General features: G+C 44.3%; 1 protein-coding gene across 2 annotated transcripts in view; it reads left to right on the forward strand.

Annotated features, from left to right (window-relative positions):
* Positions 1–22,194, forward strand: part of pan2 (poly(A) specific ribonuclease subunit PAN2) — a 121,148-nt gene that overhangs the window by 9,741 nt on the left and 89,213 nt on the right. For both annotated transcript variants that reach the window (XM_070869676.1, XM_070869675.1), the window contains exons 4-8: positions 4,941–5,061; positions 5,875–5,952; positions 11,927–12,194; positions 15,142–15,484; positions 19,680–19,776. In XM_070869676.1, the coding sequence (XP_070725777.1) occupies positions 4,941–5,061; positions 5,875–5,952; positions 11,927–12,194; positions 15,142–15,484; positions 19,680–19,776 (907 nt within the window). The remainder of the gene's footprint in view (positions 1–4,940; positions 5,062–5,874; positions 5,953–11,926; positions 12,195–15,141; positions 15,485–19,679; positions 19,777–22,194) is intronic.

A 22,194-nucleotide genomic window follows, 5' to 3' on the forward strand; every position in this document is an offset into this window, starting at 1 on the left:
GATTGGGCCAGCCAAACTGGAAGCAATACGATGGAGGAGGATTTCCTGGAGTGCATAAGGGATGGTTTTCTAGACCAATATGTCGAGGAACCAACTAGGGGGGAGGCCATCTTAGACTGGGTGTTGTGTAATGAGAGAGGATTAATTAGCAACCTCATTGTGCGAGGCCCCTTGGGGAAGAGTGACCATAATATGGTGGAATTCTGCATTAGGATGGAGAATGAAACAGTTAATTCAGAGACCATGGTCCAGAACTTAAAGAAGGGTAACTTTGAAGGTATGAGGCATGAATTGGCTAAGATAGATTGGCTAATGATACTTAAGGGGTTGACTGTGGATGGGCAATGGCAGACATTTAGAGACCGCATGGATGAATTACAACAATTGTACATTCCTGTCTGGCGTAAAAATAAAAAAGGGAAGGTGGCTCAACCGTGGCTATCTTGGGAAATCAGGGATAGTATTAAAGCCAAGGAAATGGCATACAAATTGGCCAGAAATAGCAGCGAACCTGGGGACTGGGAGAAATTTAGAACTCAGCAGAGGAGGACAAAGGGTTTGACTAGGGCAGGGAAAATGGAGTACGAGAAGAAGCTTGCAGGAAACATTAAGGCGGATTGCAAAAGTTTCTATAGGTATGTAAAGAGAAAAAGGTTAGTAAAGACAAACGTAGGTCCCCTGCAGTCAGAATCAGGGGAAGTCATAACGGGGAACAAAGAAATGGCAGATCAATTGAACAAGTACTTTGGTTCAGTATTCACTAAGGAGGACACAAACAACCTTCCGGATATAAAAGTGATCAGAGGGTCTAGTAAGGAGGAGGAACTGAGGGAAATCTTTATTAGTCGGGAAATTGTGTTGGGGAAATTGATGGGATTGAAGGCCGATAAATCCCCAGGGCCTGATGGACTGCATCCCAGAGTACTTAAGGAGGTGGCCTTGGAAATAGCGGATGCATTGACAGTCATTTTCCAACATTCCATTGACTCTGGATCAGTTCCTATCGAGTGGAGGGTAGCCAATGTAACCCCACTTTTTAAAAAAGGAGGGAGAGAGAAAGCAGGGAATTATAGACCGGTCAGCCTGACCTCAGTAGTGGGTAAAATGATGGAATCAATTATTAAGGATGTCATAGCAGCGCATTTTGAAAATGGTGACATGATAGGTCCAAGTCAGCATGGATTTGTGAAAGGGAGATCATGCTTGACAAATCTTCTGGAATTTTTTGAGGATGTTTCCAATAAAGTGGACAAAGGAGTACCAGTTGATGTGGTATATTTGGACTTTCAGAAGGCTTTCGACAAGGTCCCACACAGGAGATTAATGTGCAAAGTTAAAGCACATGGGATTGGGGGTAGTGTGCTGACGTGGATTGAGAACTGGTTGTCAGACAGGAAGCAAAGAGTAGGAGTAAATGGGTACTTTTCGGAATGGCAGGCAGTGACTAGTGGGGTACCGCAGGGTTCTGTGCTGGGGCCCCAGTTGTTTACATTGTACATTAATGATTTAGACGAGGGGATTAAATGTAGTATCTCCAAATTTGCGGATGACACTAAGTTGGGTGGCAGTGTGAGCTGCGAGGAGGATGCTATGAGGCTGCAGAGTGACTTGGATAGGTTAGGTGAGTGGGCAAATGCGTGGCAGATGAAGTATAATGTGGATAAATGTGAGGTTATCCACTTTGGTGGTAAAAACAGAGAGACAGACTATTATCTGAATGGTGACAGATTAGGAAAAGGGAAGGTGCAACGAGACCTGGGTGTCATGGTACATCAGTCATTGAAGGTTGGCGTGCAGGTACAGCAGGCGGTTAAGAAAGCAAATGGCATGTTGGCCTTCATAGCGAGGGGATTTGAGTACAGGGGCAGGGAGGTGTTGCTACAGTTGTACAGGGCCTTGGTGAGGCCACACCTGGAGTATTGTGTACAGTTTTGGTCTCCTAACTTGAGGAAGGACATTCTTGCTATTGAGGGAGTGCAGCGAAGATTCACCAGACTGATTCCCGGGATGGTGGGACTGACCTATCAAGAAAGACTGGATCAAGTGGGCTTGTATTCACTGGAGTTCAGAAGAGTGAGAGGGGACCTCATAGAAACGTTTAAAATTCTGACGGGTTTGGACAGGTTGGATGCAGGAAGAATGTTCCCAATGTTGGGGAAGTCCAGAACCAGGGGTCACAGTCTAAGGATAAGGGGTAAGCCATTTAGGACCGAGATAAGGAGAAACTTCTTCACCCAGAGAGTGGTGAACCTGTGGAATTCTCTACCACAGAAAGTAGTTGAGGCCAATTCACTAAATATATTCAAAAGGGAGTTAGATGAAGTCCTTACTACTCGGGGGATCAAGGGGTATGGCGTGAAAGCAGGAAGGGGGTACTGAAGTTGCATGTTCAGCCATGAACTCATTGAATGGCGGTGCAGGCTAGAAGGGCTGAATGGCCTGCTCCTGCACCTATTTTCTATGTTTCTATGTTTCCCCATTATAAATTCATCTGAATCCAACTGCAAGGGACCTACATTTGTCTTCACTAGTCTTTTTCTCTTCACAGATCTGTAGAAGCTTTTACAGACAGTTTTTATGTTTCCGGCAAGCTTCTTCTCGTACTCTATTTCCCCCCTCTTAATTAAACCCTTTGTCCTCCTGTGCTGAATTCTAAATTTCTCCTAGTCCTCAGGTTTGCTGCTTTTTCTGGCCCATTTATATGCCTCTTCCTTGGATTTAACACTATCCTTAATTTCCCTTGTTAGCCACGGTTGAGCCACCTTCCCCAGTTTATTTTTATTCCAGACAGGGATGTACAATTGCTGAAGTTCATCCATGTGATCTTTAAATGTTTGCCATTGCCTATCCACCGTCAACCCTTTAAGTATTATTTGCCAGTCTATTCTAGCCAATTCAAACCATCGAAGTTACCTTTCCTTAAGTTCAGGACCCTAGTTTCTGAATTAACTGTGTCACTCTCCATCCTAATAAAGAATTCTACCATGTTATGGTCACTCTTCCCCAAGGGGTCTCGCACAACAAGATTGCTAATTAGTCCTTTCTCATTGCACATCACCCAGTCTAGGCTGGCCAGTCCTCTCGTTGGTTCCTCGACATATTGGTCTAGAAAACCATCCCTAATACACTCCAGGAAATCCTCCTCCACCGCATTGCTACCAGTTTGGTTAGCCCAATCAATATGTAGATTCCACATCATCCAAGCCAATGTCCTTTCTTATTATTGCATTAATTTCCTCTCTAACAGCAATGCCACCCCGCCTCCTTTTCCTTTCTGTCTGTCCTTCCTAAATGTTGAATACCCCTGGATGTTGAGTTCCCAACCTTGGTCACCCTGGAGCCATGTCTCCGTGATGCCAATTACATCATACCCGTTAACTGCTATCTGCGCAGTTAATTCGTCCACCTTATTCCGAATACTCCTTGCATTGGGGCACAGAGCCTTCAGGCTTGTCTTTCTAACACACTTTGCCCCTTTGGAATTTTGCTGTAATGTGGCCCTTTTTGCTTTTTGCCTTATGTTTCTCTGCCCTCCACTTTTACTTTTCTTCTTTCTATCTTTTGCTTCTGCCCCCATTCTACTTCCCTCTGTCTCCCTGCCTAGGTTCCCATCCCCCTGCCATATTAGTTTAACTCCTCCCGAACAGCACTAGCAAACACTGCCCCTAGGACATTGGTTCCAGTCCTGTCCAGGTGCAGACCGTCCGGTTTGTACTGGTCTCACCTCCCCCAGAACCGGTTCCAATGTCCCAGGAATTTGAATCCCTCCCTGCTGCACCGCTCTTCAAGCCACGTATTCATCTGAACTATCCTGCGATTCCTACTCTGACTAATCTTCATTTTCTGTTTTTTAAAAAAACTTTTAAACAATTTTCTACTTCAGTCTCCCTGTTTTCCACTGTGCATTTTGGATATTGAAACAACTTTAAAAAAAAAACCCTGCCATTTGAGTTGAGAACAAGTTACAAAGACTCGAGATTGACAGTTGCATCACGGCAACATCAGTTTTCCTGGGTCGAAGCAGGATGAGGAACACACAGCAGAAGAATAAATGTCTGTGGAGGGTTAAAGCAGTGTCTTGGGCAATGTCTCCCGTAAGCTGCATTGCCTCTCGCGCGGTCTGCCTCCACCAGTGTGGCCCCTTCATTTCTGTGCGTGCGCGATAGCTGGAATGTAAAAGCTGGTGAGTGGCCTGCACAGCTTAGAGGGAACATTAGTCTTCGGCATCAGATGCAAAGTTAAATCCACTTTACACAACTCTCATTGGGTACCACTTCTCTCCCTTGCTCCCTCTCTGCCTCTCCCTCTCTGCCTCTCTCAAATCTATATATTATTTATTTATATATACCGGTATATATACATTCATTCCTGAAAAGGACAATGTGCTGGTGTTGCGTTTTTTAAAAACTCTTTGACAAATGGGCATTGGACATGACTTGAACCCGCAGTGTTTGTGAGTTGTTCTGTTCAGGATAGTTTACCATGTAGAGAAGCTCCCCATTGTCACAGATATTGAATGTCTCCTGTATGTCTTCAAATCAAGCAAAACTTGCAACTTTGGGGCTTTCCAATATTGTATTGAATGATGTGGGAGCAGTGGTATAGCACTGTCTAAAATTTATGACTTTATATTTGTTCACATTCTGCCCTATAGAAGATTGTAGTCACTCCTGTGATAGCATTATAGAATTATATATGTATATCTTCAGCTGCATTAGTTGAAAAGTACAATTTCAGTGAGCTAGGAGTTACTTTAATATGAGAAGCATTACTAAACCAGACTAGATAGTAAAGTGTGATGTACAATTGACTTCCAACAACAAAGAATGTTTGATCTAATGAGTGTGTTGGCACAGTGCCAACCGTGGCTGTGTCGTCTTTAACCGCGTTCTCCATTCTTGTCTGTAGATACTCAAACTGCATGTTTTTAATTTTTTTAGTATGGATGAAGCTGAGGACATGCACAGTCTTCTTCTCACTGACAACAACTCTGTTCTTTTGGGGGGCCTTCAGAATCATGTCATCGAAGTAGACTTAAATGCAGTTCAAGAAAGTGAAAAGGTAAGGTTCTGAGAACGAATGTTGCATTTTTTCCAACTGTACAAATGATTTGATTCATGTTTCAAAGCTACTCTTCCCACTAATTGCCCGAGTGGTCTAAGTCTATAAGAGGACGGCATTGCCATAGCTAGGGTCCCAGACGCTTTGGTGCTACCTCAAGACCCCTGCTAGGTCACTTTGTTGGGACTGCCCTTGAGAACCAAGTGTTAGAAATGCTTCATGAGCAGCTGTGAGTGGTTGTGCGTTCCTTACTCAGTGCAGATCAGTATTACATGGCTGGCTGTGGCATCGATTCTATTTCTAATCATTTGAAGACAGTTTTCTACTGAAAGGCATTGAGTTTTTTTGTAGCTTTTAGCACCTTTAGGTAATGCTGAGTGATTTGTACTATCGCTCTCTTTCGCTCTTTCTCTCTCACTCTTTATTCTCTCCCTCCCCCTTCCAATTCTTTTGGGGTCTCTATTTCCTTTTTTCCTTTCCATTTTCCACACCAGCCATCCCTTGTGGTTTTCTTGAGTTTTGGACAGCCAATAGGACCTGGGTTGAGATTGCCCAAACTCATTTCATTTATGTCACTACAGAAAGGAGACCTTTGTCCCATCAGTCTGGGCTGCATTTAAAGCCAGGCCCCAGGGGTTAAAGGACAGTGTGATTAACCTACTGTTGCACCCAGTACCCAACTCTTGTTGCCTTCACACATAAACAATAGTTTCTTTTTGACTCGGATACAGATGCAGGGCTTTTTCAAGATCTGTGGAAAGGCATTTTATTTGTTCTGAATAACAGTGCTTGTATTAATGTCTCTCTTTCCAGTACACAGTTGACGTTCCAGGAGTTACAATCATGCGACAGTCTAACCGCTTCTTCTTTTGTGGCCATACATCAGGAAAGGTATTTATACTGAATTTAATGCAAGAATTTGTAGCAATAGGAAAAGCACATTCGGCTGAACAAATGGCTCCCTTTTCCATATATTGATCCCATCTTCTCGCCGTATCACTCAATTCCTTCCCACTCCAGAAATGCATTCAACCTGTCTATACTGTCTGCTTCAGTGGACTTTGCTAGTAACTAATCCTGCAGTTCTGTTCGCCTCTGGGTGGAAACAGTCAATGTGACTTCACTTCTTACTGCTACCTCCTTTCTTGCTCCTAATTTCTCATTTACATTGTGAGCGGTGGACATCAGGGAGTGACTTCAAGGCAGCAATCTTAGCCAACAGCTTTTAACCATCATTTGAACCCTGCAATAAAGTTACAGCCTTGCAGATTGTAGTTTTTCCTGACACGTCAGCCGTGGTTCAGTGGACAGCACTCTGGCCTCCGAGTTAGAAGGTTGAGGCTTCAAGTCCCACTCCAGGGACTTGAGTACAAAAATCTAGGCTGACATTCCAGTGCAGTACTGAGGGAGTGCCGCACTGTCGGAGGGCCAGTACTGAGGGAGTGCCGCACTGTCGGAGGGGCAGTACTGAGGGAATGCCGCACTGTCGGCGGGGCAGTACTGATGGAGTGCCGCACTGTCGGAGGGGCAGTACTGAGGGAGTGCTGCACTGTTGGAGGGGCAGTATTGAGGGAGTGCTGCACTGTCGGAGGGGCAGTACTGAGGGAGTGCCGCACTTTCGGAGAGGCAGTACTGAGGGAGTGCCGCACTGTCGGAGGGGCAGTACTGAGGGAGTGCTGCACTGTCGGAGGGGCAGTACTGAGGGAGTGCTGCACTGTCGGAGGGGCAGTACTGAGGGACTGCTGCACTGTTGGAGGTGTTGTCTTTCAGATGAGATGTTAAATCGAGGCTCCGACTGTTTTTTATTAAGGTGGACGTAAAAGATTCCATGGCATTATTTTGAAGAAGAGCAGGAGAGTTCTCCCTGGTATCCTGACCAATATCTATTCCTCAATCAACATCACAAAACAGATTATCTGGTTATTATTACATTACTGTTTGTGGGAGCTTGCTGTGCACAAATTGCTGCTGTGTTTCCCACATTACAACAGTGACTCCAAAAGTACTTCATTGGCTGTAAAACGCTTTGGGACATCCTGAGGAGGTGAAAGGCATTTTCTTTGAATGCTACTGTGGATTTTATGGGGATGGATTTTTTTTAAACAGTTGATTACTGGGAAATACATAAGTATATTCGGAAAGAATCTAATCAATTCTATAGTAATATTTTTGTCATCCAGAATATTTAATGTTTTATTTATTAAGTTTGCATTTCCTGTGGACATTTTGCCTGATCTCAGTCACCTTGTAAAGAAAGAATCAACATTTTCAAAATATTTATTTGCTGGGAGACCCGGGAAAACCCTAAAAGCTTACAACCCTTGGCCCTGGAAACTGCACTTGAATTTGGATCTGATGATCAGCGTGGGGATTACCACTGACTCTTGAGTTGATAACCTCACATTTATCTACATTATACTGCATCTGCCATGCGTTTATCCAATAACCGAACCTGTCCAAGTCACCCTGCAGGTTCTTAGCATCCTCCTCACAGCTCGCACCGCCACCCAGCTTAGTGTCATCTGCAAACTTGGAGATATTACATTCAATTCCTTCATCTAAATCATTAATGTATATTGTAAATAGCTGGGGTCCCAGCACTGAGCCCTGCGGCACCCCACTGGTCACTGCCTGCCATTCTGAAAAGGACCCGTTTATTCCTACTCTTTGCTTCCTGTTTGCCAACCAGTTCTCTATCCACGTCAATACATTACCCCCAATACCATGTGCTTTAATTTTGCACACTAATCTCTTGACCTTGTCAAAAGCCTTTTGAAAGCCCAAATACACCACATCCACTGGTTCTCCCTTGTCCACTCTACTAGTTACATCCTCAAAAAATTCCAGAAGATTTGTCGAGCATGATTTCCCTTTCATAAATCCATGCTGACTTGGACTGATCCTGTCACTGCTATTCAAATGCACTGCTATTACATCTTTAATAATTGATTCCAACATTTTCCCCACTACTGATGTCAGGCTATAACCTGTTTTCTCTCTCCCTCCTTTTTTAAAAAGTGGGGTTACATTAGCTACCCTCCAATCCATAGGAACTGATCCAAAGTTTATAGAATGTTGGAAAATGACCACCAATGCATCCACTATTTCAAGGGCCACTTCCTTAAGTACTCTGGGATGCAGACTATCAGACCCTGAAAATTTATCGGCCTTCAATCCCATCAATTTTCCGAACACAATTTCCTGACTAATAAGGATTTCCTTCAGTTCTTCCTTATCGCTAGACCCTCGGTCCCCTAGTATTTCCGGAAGGTTATTTGTGTCTTCCTTAGTGAAGACAGAACCACAGTATTTGTTCAATTGGTCTGCCATTTCTTTGTTCTCCATTATAAATTCACCTGATTCTGACTGCAAGGGACCTACATTTATCTTCACTAATCTTTTTCTCTTCACATATCTATAGAAGCTTTTGCAGTCAGTTTTTATGTTCCCTGCAAGCTGACTCTCATTCTTTATTTTCTCCCTCCTAATTAAACCCTTTGTCCTCCTCTGCTGAGTTCTAAATTTCTCCCAATCCTCAGGTTTGCTGCCTTTTCTGGCCAATTTATATGCCTCTTCCTTGGATTTAACACTATCCCTAATTACCCTTGTTAGCCACGGTTGAGCCACCTTCCCCGTTTTATTTTTACATCAGTAGACTGGGTCTTTACTCGTTGGAGTTCAGAAGGATGAGGGGTGATCTTATAGAAACATTTAAAATAATGAAAGGGATAGACAAGATAGAGGCAGAGAGGTTGTTTCCACTGGTCGGGGAGACTAGAACTAGGGGGCACAACCTCAAAATACGGGGGTGTCAATTTAAAACCGAGTTGAGAAGGAATTTCTTCTCCCAGAGGGTTGTGAATCTGTGGAATTCTCTGCCCAAGGAAGCAGTTGAGGTTAGCTCATTGAATGTATTCAAGTAACAGATAGATAGATTTTTAACCAATAAGGGAATTAAGGGTTATGGGGAGCGAGTGGGCAAGTGGAGCTGAGTCCACGGCCAGATCAGCCATGATCTTTTTGAATGGTGGAGCAGGCTTGAGGGGCTAGATGGCCTACTCCTGTTCCTAATTCTTATGTTCTTATGTCAGACAGGGATGTACAATTGTTGAAGTTCATCCATGTGATCTTTAAATGTCTGCCATTGCCTATCCACCGTCAACCCTTTAAGTATCATTCGCCAGTCTATTCTGACCAATTCACGTCTCATAGCATCAAAGTTACCTTTCTTTAAGTTCAGGACCCTAGTCTCTGAATTAACTGTGTCACTCTCCACCTTAATGAAAAATTCTACCATATTATGGTCACTCTTCCCCAAGGGGCCTCGCACAACAAGATTGCTAATTAATCCCCTCTCATTACACAACACCCAGTCTAGGATGGCCAGCTCTCGAGTTGGTTCCTCGACATACTGGTCTAGAAAACCATCCCTAATACACTCCAGGGAATCCTCCTCCACCGTATTGCTACCAGTTTGATTAGCCCAATCTATATGTATATTAAAGTCACCCATGATAACTGCTGTACCCTTATTGCATGCATCCCTGATTTCCTGTTTGATGCCATCCCCAACCTTACTACTACTGTTTGGTGGTCTGTACACAACTCCCACTAGTGTTTTCTGCCCTTTGGTGTTCCGCAGCTCTACCCATACAGATTCCACATCATCCAAGCTAATGTCCGTCCTTACTATTGCGTTAATCTCCTCTTTAACCAGCAACGCTACCCCACCTCCTTTTCTTTTCTGTCTATCCTTCCTGAATATTGAATACCCCTGGATGTTGAGTTCCCAGCCTTGGCCACCCTGGAGCCATGTCTCCGTAATCCCAATTACATCATATCCGTAAAGTAGGAAACATGGCAGCCAATTTGCTCACAGCAAAGTCCCACAAACAGCAATGTGATAATGACCAAATCATCTGTTTTTTAGTGATATTGGTTGAGAGATAAATATTGGCCAGGGCACATTTCAGGGGAAATTGGTGTGCTTTTGTCTTTTCTTACTTTCTCTTTCTCCCCACCTACTAGCTGAAGGTGGTGGGTTATATTGGGTTATGGTTCCTTGGGAGTCATCAGCCTTCTGGTCCCTCAAACATTCTTCACATGAGTTTGGAAATTCACAGGATCCAGCCAAATCTTGTCCTCTCCCAACATCAACACGTGCACAGTTTCGAGCAGCGATGGTAAACCTGACGGATTTTACGCTCTCTCCCATTGGTGGCCCAGCTAATTCAGCACAGAGCAGGAATTGAATATGGACCACTGCCGAGTCTGTGTGGTTTGGAACTAGATGGTGTAGTCAGTCTTTAAATCCAGCCCAGTCTTGTGAAGGGGTCGTCTCCCTACTGGCTGTAAGGGTCTGATGTAACCTGAGTTTTGGCGGCTCTCCATTCAGTTCCTGGTAGCGATGTTTCACAATAATTGGCAATCTCAAGCAGAGAGCACAGGATAGCTAGTGTGGGAAATGGAAACAAATGTCACACTGGTGCAGTGGGGAGCACTCTTCTAAGTTATGGGAAGAATGCAGGAAATGTTACTGTGCATCTGGCTGCACTATCCCTAAGCTGGGAGTGCTTGGCGCCTAAAATGAAAAGAATTCCATTCCCCAGCACTGACATCTCCCACTTTGAGCACAAAAATTGAATTAAAAAAGAAATCTGTGTGACTTTGCACTGGTCAGAGCACATGCCCATTAAAGCACCGTTTATGAGGTGTGTTTATACAAGTCTCCGTCTCCAGTGCTTGCTTTTCTTTAAAGTATGTCAGACTCTTTCTGACCTGCTGCAACTCTCTGCCTCCCACTGACCTCCAAGTGTAGTGAAGGGGACATCACAGCTGATCCTGTCCTCACCTGGCATCTAAACACGTGCATTTTCAGCCGGGGCCATTGTATAGTGATCAGGAGTGTGAGCTCTGCCTGATTTCCCCACCCCCCCACCACCACCGTGCTCATCTGAACCACCTTTTAGGGAGCAATCTTAACTTCGTATTGTTTGAGTTGAGCCCCATTCAGATTTGTGATTTTATTTTTGAAATACTCAGTGAGGTGGCAGCTCCAAAAACCACCAGTATGTTCAGGGCAAGTGGTTACACTCACCCAACAGAGAAGTGAGGCTTTTTTAGAATTTTACAGCAGAAGCGGAACTGAAAAAGTCTTAAGAAAATAGGAAGATCAAATTGTTATCATCGACTGTTGGAATTGGTAGCTAATGTCCCACAAAGACCATAGTGGCTTAACTTTTTTTCTTCCCTAATTTTCCCCTCTTTCTCCCCTTCTCGAGGTGGTTTGAACGGTACTGGCTTCCCACCTGAGACCATTCTTCTTGTGTGAGCTGAGGCAGTGAGTGTTGGCAGAATAATGGGGAGGAGGCATTGCGGCTGAGCCTAATCCTTGCCATGATGTCCATATGTGCACCAGTCCAGCCGAGGTGGTGAACCTGTGGAATTCTCTACCACAGAAAGTTGTTGAGGCCAGTTCGTTAGATATATTCAAAAGGGAGTTAGATGTGGCCCTTACGGCTAAAGGGATCGGGGGTATGGAGAGAAAGCAGGAATGGGGTACTGAGGTGAATGATCAGTCATGATCATATTGAATGGTGGTGCAAGCTCGAAGGGCTGAATGGCCTACTCCTGCACCTATTTTCGATGTTTTTATGTTACTGGATAGAGATCAGGAGTGGGAACCCTAGCTGCCCCCCCCCTCCGGCAACCCACAAGTGGTGAGACCAATTTTTCACATCTCTACTGCTGCATTGAACCTGGTACTTTCCTGGAATGTTGGTGTGCGTTTACCAACTGAATCATTCATTGAAGGCGAGCATGCAACTTGCTTTTATTGCATTGTAATTCTCTTGTGTGGTTTTAGGTATCCCTCCGGGATTTGAGAAGCTTTAAATTGGAACATGAATTTGATGCTTACTCTGGAAGTCTCTCTGATTTTGATGTACACGGAAACCTGCTGGTGACATGTGGCTTCTCAAATCGAATGAATGGTCTGTCATGCGACAGATTCCTGATGGTTTATGACCTCCGTATGATGCGGGCTATCAGTCCCTTGCAGGTTCATGTGGATCCTCTCTTCCTGAGATTTATTCCTACATACACATCAAGGCTAGCCATCATCTCTCAATCAGGTATCTTACAAAAGGCCAGAATTATAATATAACATTTATATCGATAGAACTTTATTAGCAGATGTGATGATGCTCACAGTAAGTTGGATGATATGTTATCCTAAAATGACAGGAGCGTTATACCATTTAACATACAGGTTGTTATTCTGTTGCTAAGGTGAAAATGTGTAACTTGCCTACGAGGCCCAGCTTGAGGTTAATTGTTGAGAAAATGTCTTTTGGTTTGCAGCCCTTGTAAATCCCCAGTTTCTCCCCAAGCAGAATGAATAGATTTCTTTATTATATATTTTTTTTAAAAAGTATGATACAAATTTGCATGTGTGATGGACTCGTCTCAAACTTTTATATATAGATTGATATTTCTGTTAGTTCAGACTGACTGAAGAACATAAGAACAAAGAACGTAAGAAGTAGGAGTAGGCCATACGGCCCCTCGAGCCTGCTCCGCCATTTAATACGATCATGGCTGATCCTATCATGGACTCGGGTCCACTTCCCTGCCCACTCCCCATAACCCCTTATTCCCTTATTGGTTAAGAAATTGTCTATCTCTGTCTTAAATTTATTCAATGTCCCAGCTTCCACAGCTCTCTGAGGCAGCGCATTCCACAGATTTACAACCCTCTGAGAGAAGAAATTCCTCCTCATCTCAGGTTTAAATGGGTGGCCCTTATTCTAAGATCATCCCCTCGAGTTCTAGTCTCCCCTATCAGTGGAAACATCCTCTCTGCTTCCACCTTGTCAAGCCCCCTCACAATCTTATACGTTTCGATAAGATCACCTCTCATTCTTCTGAATTCCAATAAGTAGAGGCCCAACCTACTCAACCTTTCCTCATATGTCAACCCCCTCATCTCCAGAATCAACCTAGTGAACCTTCTCTGAACTACCTCCAAAGCAAGTATATTCTTTCTTAAATATGGAAACCAAAACTGTACGCAGTAATCCAGGTGTGGCCTCACCAATACCCTGTATAATTGTAGCAATACTTCCCTGCTTTTATACTCCATCAGCTTTGCAATAAAGACCAAGATTCCATTGGCCTTCCTGATCACTTACTGTACCTGCATAATAACCTTTTGTGTTTCATGCACTAGGACTCCCAGGTCCCGCTGTACTGTAGCACTTTGTAATCTTTCTCCATTAAATGCTCTTTGATTTTTTTCTGCCAAAGTGCATGACCTCACTTTCCAACATTATACTCCATCTGCCAAATTTTTGCCCACTCACTTAGCCTGTCTATGTCCTTTTGCAGATTTTTTATGTCCTCCTCACACATTGCTTTTCCTCTCATCTTTGTATCGTCAGCAAACTGGCTACATTACTCTCAGTCCCTCCATCCAAGTTATTAATATAGATTGTAAATAGTTGGGGTCCCAGCACTGATCCCTGCGGCACCCCACTAGTTACTGATTGCCGACCCGAGAATGAACCATTTATCCCAACTCTCTGTTTTCCGTTTGTTAGCCAATCTTCTATCCATGCTAATATATTACCCCCAACCCCGTGAACTTTTATCTTGTGCAGTAACCTTTTATGACGCACCTTGTCAAATGTCTTCTGGAAGTCCAAATACACCACATCCACTGGTTCCCCTTTTCCACTCTGTTCGTTACATCCTCAAAGAATTCCAGCAAATTTGTCAAACGTGACGTCCCCTTCATAAATCCATGCTGACTCTGCCTGACTGAATTATGCTTTTCCAAATGTCCTGCTACTGCTTCTTTAATAATGGACTCCAACTTTTTCCCAACCGCAGATGTTAGGTTAACTGGTCTATAGTTTCCTGCTTTTTGTCTGTCTCCTTTTTTAAATAGGGGCGTTACATTTGCAGTTTTCCAATCTGCTGGGACCTCCCCAGAATCCAGGGAATTTTGGTAAATTACAACCAATGCATCCACAATCGCTGCTTACTTCTCTTAAGACCCTAGGATGCAAGCCATCAGGTCCTGGGGATTTATCTGCCTTTAGTCCCATTATCTTACTGAGTACACCTCCTTAGTGATTGTGATTGTGTTAAGTTCCTCCCCCCCCCCCCCCCCTTATAGCCCCTAGACTATCCACTGTTGGGATATTTTTTAGTGTCCTCTACCGTAAAGACTGATACAAAATATTTGTTCAGTGTTTCTGCCATCTCCATGTTCCCCATCACTAATTCCCCAGTCTCGTCCTCTAAGGGACCAACATTTACTTTAGCCACTCTTTTCCTTTTTATATACCTGTAGAAACTCTTGCTATCTGTTTTTATATTTTGTGCAAGTACTGTGAATAATTTAAACATTAAACATAAATGACTGAAGCTTCACTCTAAACAGTTTTTAATATTTGCTGCGTCTTTTATTTTCGCGTAGGCCAGTGCTGTTTTTTCTGTTGAAAATGCTTTTTGTTTGTAAAGTCTGCTCAGTATCTACTCTTGTAATTCTGTCTGGGATTAATTTAAAATAAAATCCTGACATCTGGTGAAATTCAGGTCCATAATAGTCATAATGTGGCAACTTAAAAACAAAAATAGCCAAATGTAATCTATGCCAGCAGCAAAAGTCAGAAAGGACAAGATGAAATGTTAAAATTTGAAGTGGTATTGTAAACTGGAAAACATTTTGGAATATGTTTAAGGCTCTAACACACTTGAGACTTCCAGATGATGTTTCTAAAGAGCTGGAGCTCTACTGTCCTCGTTTGACACTGTGTGAATGCCTTGCAACGTGCTCCTAGACACCCGTCTGGTTTTTAAGGTTGCTCCTTGGTAACCCTGAAGCTGGCTGCACCCTCAAACAAATCACTTCTGGCTATTGACACTGCAGTGGTAACTATTTGTGAGCTATGTAGTACATGGAATGTGGGCTTAAACTAGCAGGCATGCAGCATGCCATTCTATTTGCTAACAGATCTTGTTCGAGCCACAGTTTGTTGCAGTGATCTTTGTTTTCTGTTTGTTCCTTTGCAGGACAGTGCCAGTTCTGTGAACCAACAGGCCTCGCGAGCCCAGCAGATATTTTCCACGTCAACACAGTAGGGCAGTTAGTCATGACGTTTGATGTGTCGTCTAGCAAGCAAGCGTTGGTGTTCGGAGACTCTGGAGGGTGTGTGCATCTATGGGCGGACTCGCCAAATGTGACGTTCAATGCCTACTCCCGTGAGACCGACTTTCCGATGCCATGCATGGTAGATACCCTGCCAAACCTGGACTATAATGATGATCTCTTGCCTTTATCGCTCATTCCTGTGCCTCTTATTACTGAGTCTTTATTGTCTGACTGGCCAACAGCAAACTGCATTGTTACACCCAGGTAACTGAAAGTTTACAGTGGGACACTTTTTCCCAACACATTGAGCTTTTGACTACTCACTTTCCCCCTTGCTCAACAGTGCTGCCTTTTATTGGTAATATTCTCCGTTAATTCTCCGAGTGGATAAAAGCCACAGTCGGGACTACGATTTCACACGAGTCACTTCATTCCTCTACGTTCACTTCTATTTCTTGTTTTTCTCCATTTACAGGTTATACCAATCGCAGTGTCCAGTGTTTAGCCAGTAACCCAGAGTACTTAAGGAGGTGGCCTTGGAAATAGCGGATGCATTGACAGTCATTTTCCAACATTCCATTGACTCTGGATCAGTTCCTATGGAGTGGAGGGTAGCCAATGTAACCCCACTTTTTAAAAAAGGAGGGAGAGAGAAAACAGGGAATTATAGACCGGTCAGCCTGACCTCAGTAGTGGGTAAAATGATGGAATCAGTTATTAAGGATGTCATAGCAGCGCATTTGGAAAGAGGTGACATGATAGGTCCAAGTCAGCATGGATTTGTGAAAGGGAAATCATGCTTGACAAATCTTCTGGAATTTTTTGAGAATGTTTCCAGTAGACTGGACAAGGGAGAACCAGTTGATGTGGTGTATTTGGACTTTCAGAAGGCTTTCGACAAGGTCCCACACAAGAGATTAATGTGCAAAGTTAAAGCACATGGGATTGGGGGTAGTGTGCTGACGTGGATTGAGAACTGGTTGTCAGACAGGAAGCAAAGAGTAGAAGTAAATGGGTACTTTTCAGAATGGCAGGCAGTGACTAGTGGGGTACCACAAGGTTCAGTGCTGGGGCCCCAGCTGTTTACATTGTACATTAATGATTTAGACGAGGGGATTAAATGTAGTATCTCCAAATTTGCGGATGACACTAAGTTGGGTGGCAGTGTGAGCTGCGAGGAGGATGCTATGAGGCTGCAGAGTGACTTGGATAGGTTAGGTGAGTGGGCAAATGCATGGCAGATGAAGTATAATGTGGATAAATGTGAGGTTATCCACTTTGGTGGTAAAAACAGAGAGACAGACTGTTTTCTGAATGGTGACAGATTAGGAAAAGGGGAGGTGCAACGAGACCTGGGTGTCATGGTACATCAGTCATTGAAGGTTGGCATGCAGGTACAGCAGGCGGTTAAGAAAGCAAATGGCATGTTGGCCTTCATAGCGAGGGGATTTGAGTACAGGGGCAGGGAGGTGTTGCTACAGTTGTACAGGGCCTTGGTGAGGCCACACCTGGAGTATTGTGTACAGTTTTGGTCTCCTAACTTGAGGAAGGACATTCTTGCTATTGAGGGAGTGAAGGTTCACCAGACTGATTCCCTGGGTGGCGGGACTGACATATCAAGAAAGACTGGATCAACTGGGCTTGTATTCACTGGAGTTCAGAAGAATGAGAGGGGATCTCATAGAAACGTTTAAAATTCTGATGGGTTTAGACAGGTTAGATGCAGGAAGAATGTTCCCAATGTTGGGGAAGTCCAGAACAGGGGTCACAGTCTAAGGATAAGGGGTAAGCCATTTAGGACCGAGATGAGGAGAAACTTCTTCACCCAGAGAGTGGTGAACCTGTGGAATTCTCTACCACAGAAAGTTGTTGAGGCCAATTCACTAAATATATTCAAGAAGGAGTTAGATGTAGTCCTTACTACTAGGGGGATCCAAGGGGTATGGCGAGAAAGCAGGAATGGGGTACTGAAGTTGCATGTTCAGCCATGAACTCATTGAATGGCGGTGCAGGCTCGAAGGGCCGAATGGCCTACTCCTGCACCTATTTTCTATGTTTCTAACACCAAGGGTGCACAGCCCATTCAAATTTCCGTGCATGCACGGTTTTTCCATTGAAAAGCTGGCAAGCGGCTTGTGTGGGAGCTCCAGACTTTGCTCACCAACAACATGCACTATATTCTGTGTCCTCCCTCTAAGTGTGGGTCACACCTGTTTACCTGTTCGGCTAGGAACCGATACAACATGGAAGAGCATACGTCGATTCCTCATTCTAAGTGTATTTACCACTCCTTTTATGTTATTTTCCACCCAACACTACACAGCATCATATCTTCGAGCAATAGGCTGGCACATAGCTTAGTCCCCACTGCTGTGTAACCCATCACCAGGAGATATGTGAGAGCATGTTTTTGTGAATCCACACTTGTGATCAAGAAAACAATGCTGTACCCTCTCCACTCCTTGACCTGCTAGATCAGGAGCTCAGTTGCAGAATTGTGGGCAAATTTATCACGATGGGACACCTTGTTGGTATCCAGGTGTGCTACACCACTGTATCATAAATTTGGGACCAACCACTGGATTGGTTTTGCAGATGATGTGTGAGAGGATTAAATACTTTAGAATTGATTTGCTTCAGACGATGTAATTTTAATGTGGTTTGTGCTGACGGTGTAATAGGGACATACAAAAATCTGGATTCCCCATTTGAAAATCTCAAAATTTTATTGTGTGGCCAGTGCAGTATCAGATCTTACTATTTTTTCCCTTTTTATATTCCTGACCGCTTGTTCATGTATTATTACGTTTGGGTGATTAGATAAGTGGGGGAAGTCTTAATGGCACAATATCACTGTTGTGCATTAGAATTTATGTACAATTTATAACTACAATCATTTCTGGAAAGGGGAACAAATCAAACCAAAATATAATCATATTTCTGGTATTACAGAATGCCCCAATGTCCTCAATCTTCTTGGAGATGCACAACAACAACAATAATTTGTATTTATATAGCGGCTTTAAAGTAGTGAAACGTCCCAAGGCGCTTCACAGGAGTATTATGAGAGTAAAAAATTGATACCGAACCACATAAGGAGAAATTAGGGCAGGTGTGACCAAAAGCTTCGCCAAAGAGTTTTAAGGAGCATCTTAAAGGAGGAGAGAGAGGTAGAGAGGCGAAGAGGTTTAGGCAGGGAGTTCCAGAGCTTGGGGCCTAGGCAACAAGGCATGACTACCAATGGTGGAGCGATTATAATCAGGGATGCTTGAGAGGGCAGAATTAGAAGAGCGCAGACATCTCGGGGTTGGGGGTGGGGGGGTGGGGGAGGTTGCTGGAGGAGATTACAGAGATAGGGAGGGATGAGGCCAAGGAGGGATTTGAAAAGAAGGATGAGAATTTTGAAATCGAGGTGTTGTTTAACTGAGAGCCAATGTCGGTCAGCGAGCACAGGGGGTGATGGGTGAGTGGGACTTGGTGCGAGTTAGGACACGGGCAGCTGAGTTTTGGATCACCTCTAGTTTACGTTGAGTAGAATGTGGGAGGCCAGCCAGGAGTGCGTTGGAATAGTCAAGTCTAGAGATAACAAAGGCATGGATGAGGGCTTCAGCAGTGGATGAACTGAGGCAAGGGCGAGACGGGCGATATTACGGAGATGGAAATAGGCGGTCTTAGTTATGCCGTGGATATGTGGCCAGAAGCTCATTTCAGGGTCAAATATGACACCAAGGTTGCGAACAGTCTGGTTCAACCTGAGACAGAAGTTGGGGAGATTGGATGGAGTTAGTGGCTGGGGAACGGAGTTTGTGGTGGGGACCAAAAACAATGGCTTCGGTCTTCCCAATATTCAATTGGAGAAAATTTCTGCTCGTCGGACAAAGCAGTCTGCCAATTTAGAGACCGTGGAGGGGTCGAGAGAAGTGATAGTGAGGTAGAGCTGGGTGTCATCAGCGTACATGTGGAAACTGACACTATGTTTCCAGGTGATGTCACCGAGGGGCAACATGTAGATGAGAAATAGGAGGGGGCCAAGGATAGATCCTTGGGGGACACTAGAGGTAACGATGCCGGAGCGGGAAGAGATTGCAGATGATTCTCCGATTCGATAGATAAGAATGGAACCAGGCGAGTGCAGTCCCACCCAGCTGGACGATGGTGGAGAGGCGTCGGAGGAGGATAGAGTGGTCACCCGTGTCAAAGGCTGCAGACAGGTCAAGAAGGACAAGGAGGGATCGTTTAACGCTGTCACACTCACAAAGGATGTCATTTGTGACTTTGATGAGAGCCATTTCAATGGCAGGTGCGGGAACCGGATTGGAGGGATTCAAAATTAGAATTGGAGGAAAGATGGGCACGGATTTGGAAGGCTTTCACTTTGAAGATCTTGTAATTCCCCAGTTATTAAAAATGTCCTGGTAATTGTTTTATGTTAACTACCCTGGCGGTTACTTTATTTCAGACGAGCTCCGCCTGTCGATCTTGAGATATTGCGTACTATGAAGAAAGTTGGGTTTATTGGATATGCTCCGAATCCCAAAACAAAGCTGAGAAATCAGGTAAAAAAAGAGAGAATGCATAATTTTATAGCAGTAGTTAAGTGATGCTGTACTTAATTGAGGTCGTTGTGGCTTTGATGAATACATGTTTTGGTACTGAGTGGAGTGCAGATCATGTCGGGAATAATTGTTGTTTAGTACCTTACTTGGATAGCTGCTGGCTGAATGAACTTTTTTCATTAAAATAAAACTCCTATTTAAAGAAGAATGTTACCAAGTTCCCTCATGATTCACTGGGTAAAATAAAGTAGAAAGAACCAAAATCAAAGTGTGACGTCACAGGAAAGAAGGGAAGTGATTGCTTGGTGAGTTTTTTTCTCTTTTACATAAGACCATAAGAAATAGGAGCAGGAGTAGGCCATACGGCCCCTCGAGCCTGCTCCGCCATTTAATACAATCATGGCTGACCCGATCATGGACTCAGCTCCTCTTCCCCGTCCGCTCCTCTTCCCCGCCCACTCCCCATAACCCTTATTCCGTTAGCATTGAAGAAACTGTCTATCTCTGTCTTAAATTTATTCAATGTCCCAGCTTCCACAGCTCTCTGAGGCAGCGAATTCCACAGATCCACAACCCTCTGAGAGAAGAAATTTCTCCTCATCTCAGTTTTAAATGGGCGGCCCCTTATTCTAAGATTATGCCTCTAGTTCTAAGATTATGCCCTCTAGTTCTAGGGGCATTGGTTTGAATTAAGAGCTGGGATTAAAAACAAAACTTGAGAACTTAATTCACTAAGTACATTAAAGATGGCAGGACAGGCGATGTGTTTCTGCTGTAGCATGTGGGAGCTGGTTGACCCCATTGAGGTCCACGGTGACCACATCTGCAGCAAGTGTCTGCAGCTCGAGGAGCTTCGGCTCCATGTTGATGAGCTGGAGTCCAAACTGTGGACACTGCGACACATCAGGGAGGGAAAGTTACCTGGACGCTGTGTTCCAGGAGGCAGTCATACCCCTTAGGTTAATTAATTCAAATTTGGTCCGTGGTCAAGGACAGGAGGGTGTGACTGCAAGCAAGGCAGATATGGGGACTCGAGGTAGTGACGGAGGAGCCTCAGCCCATGCTCTTGTTCAACAGGTTCAAGGCTCTTACTCCCTGTGTGGACAACAGCAGGGACTGCAGGGAGGATGAGCGAACTAACCACAGCACCATGGTACAGGGGGTCATTCAAGTGGGGGGAGTAAAAAGAAACATTGTAATGGTAGGGGGCAGTATCATTAGGGGGATAGATAAGGTTCTCTGCAGCCGAGAGCGTGAGTCCCGAAGGCTGTGTTGCCTGCCCGGTGCCAGGGTTAAGGACATCTCCAGGCTGGAGAGGAACTTGGAGTGGGAGGGGGAAGATCCAGTTGTCGTTGTCCACGTGGGTACCAACGACATAGGTAGGACAAAGAGGTTCTGCTTAGGGAGTATGAGCAGCTCGGGGCCAAATTAAAAAGCAGAACTACAAAGGTAATAATCTCTGGATTACTACCTGAGCCAGGAGCAAATTTGCATAGATCAGGAGTTAAACACGTGGCTCAGAGACTGGTGTGGGAGAAATGGGTTTTAGTTTGTGGGACACTGGCACCACTACTGGGGTAAGAGGGAGCTGTTACGTTTGGACGGGCTCCACTTAGACCATGCTGGGACTAGGGTCCTGGCGAATCAAATAACTCGGGCTGTAGAGCGGGCTTTAAACTAAATAGTGCGGGGGGTGGGGGGGGGGGGGGTTTCAGGTGAGCGAAAATTTAAAAACTCAAAGAATAAGGAGAAGGCAATCGAGCAGATTAGCGGTGGGGGAAATGAAAACCAGAGCATGCCAGGAAGGGACAGAATGTATAAACATAACGGTGAATCAGAAAGTGGGGTCAAAGCAGGGAAAAATGGTAAAAAACACAAATTTAAAAGCTCTATCTGAATGCACGCAGCATTCGTAATAAAATAGATGAGTTGACGGCACAAATAGATACAAATGGGTATGATCAGATAGCCATTACAGAGACATGGTTGCAAGGTGACCAGGACTGGGAACGAAATATTCAGGGGTATTTGACAATTCGGAAGGACAGACAGAAAGAAAAAGGAGGTGGGGTAGCTCTGTTAATAAAGGATGAGATCAGTGCGTTGGTGAGAAACGATATTGGCTCAGAGGATCAATATGTTGAATTAGTTTGGGTGGAGATTAGGAATAATAAGGGGAAAAAGTCACTGGTGGGTGTAGTCTATAGACCCCCTAACAGTAGCTACACTGTTGGATGGAGTATAACTCAAGAAATAATGGAGGCTGGTAAAAAAAAAAAGGAATGGCAATAATCATGGGCGATTTTAATCTTCATATTGATTGGACAAAGCAAATTGTCCAGGGTAGCCTTGAGGAAGAGTTCAAAGAGCGTATCCGGGATAGTTTCCTTGGACACTACCTTGTGGAACCAACCAGGG

This window comes from Pristiophorus japonicus, chromosome X (assembly GCF_044704955.1).
Source record: "Pristiophorus japonicus isolate sPriJap1 chromosome X, sPriJap1.hap1, whole genome shotgun sequence".
In the NCBI taxonomy this organism is placed as follows: domain Eukaryota; kingdom Metazoa; phylum Chordata; class Chondrichthyes; family Pristiophoridae; genus Pristiophorus; species Pristiophorus japonicus.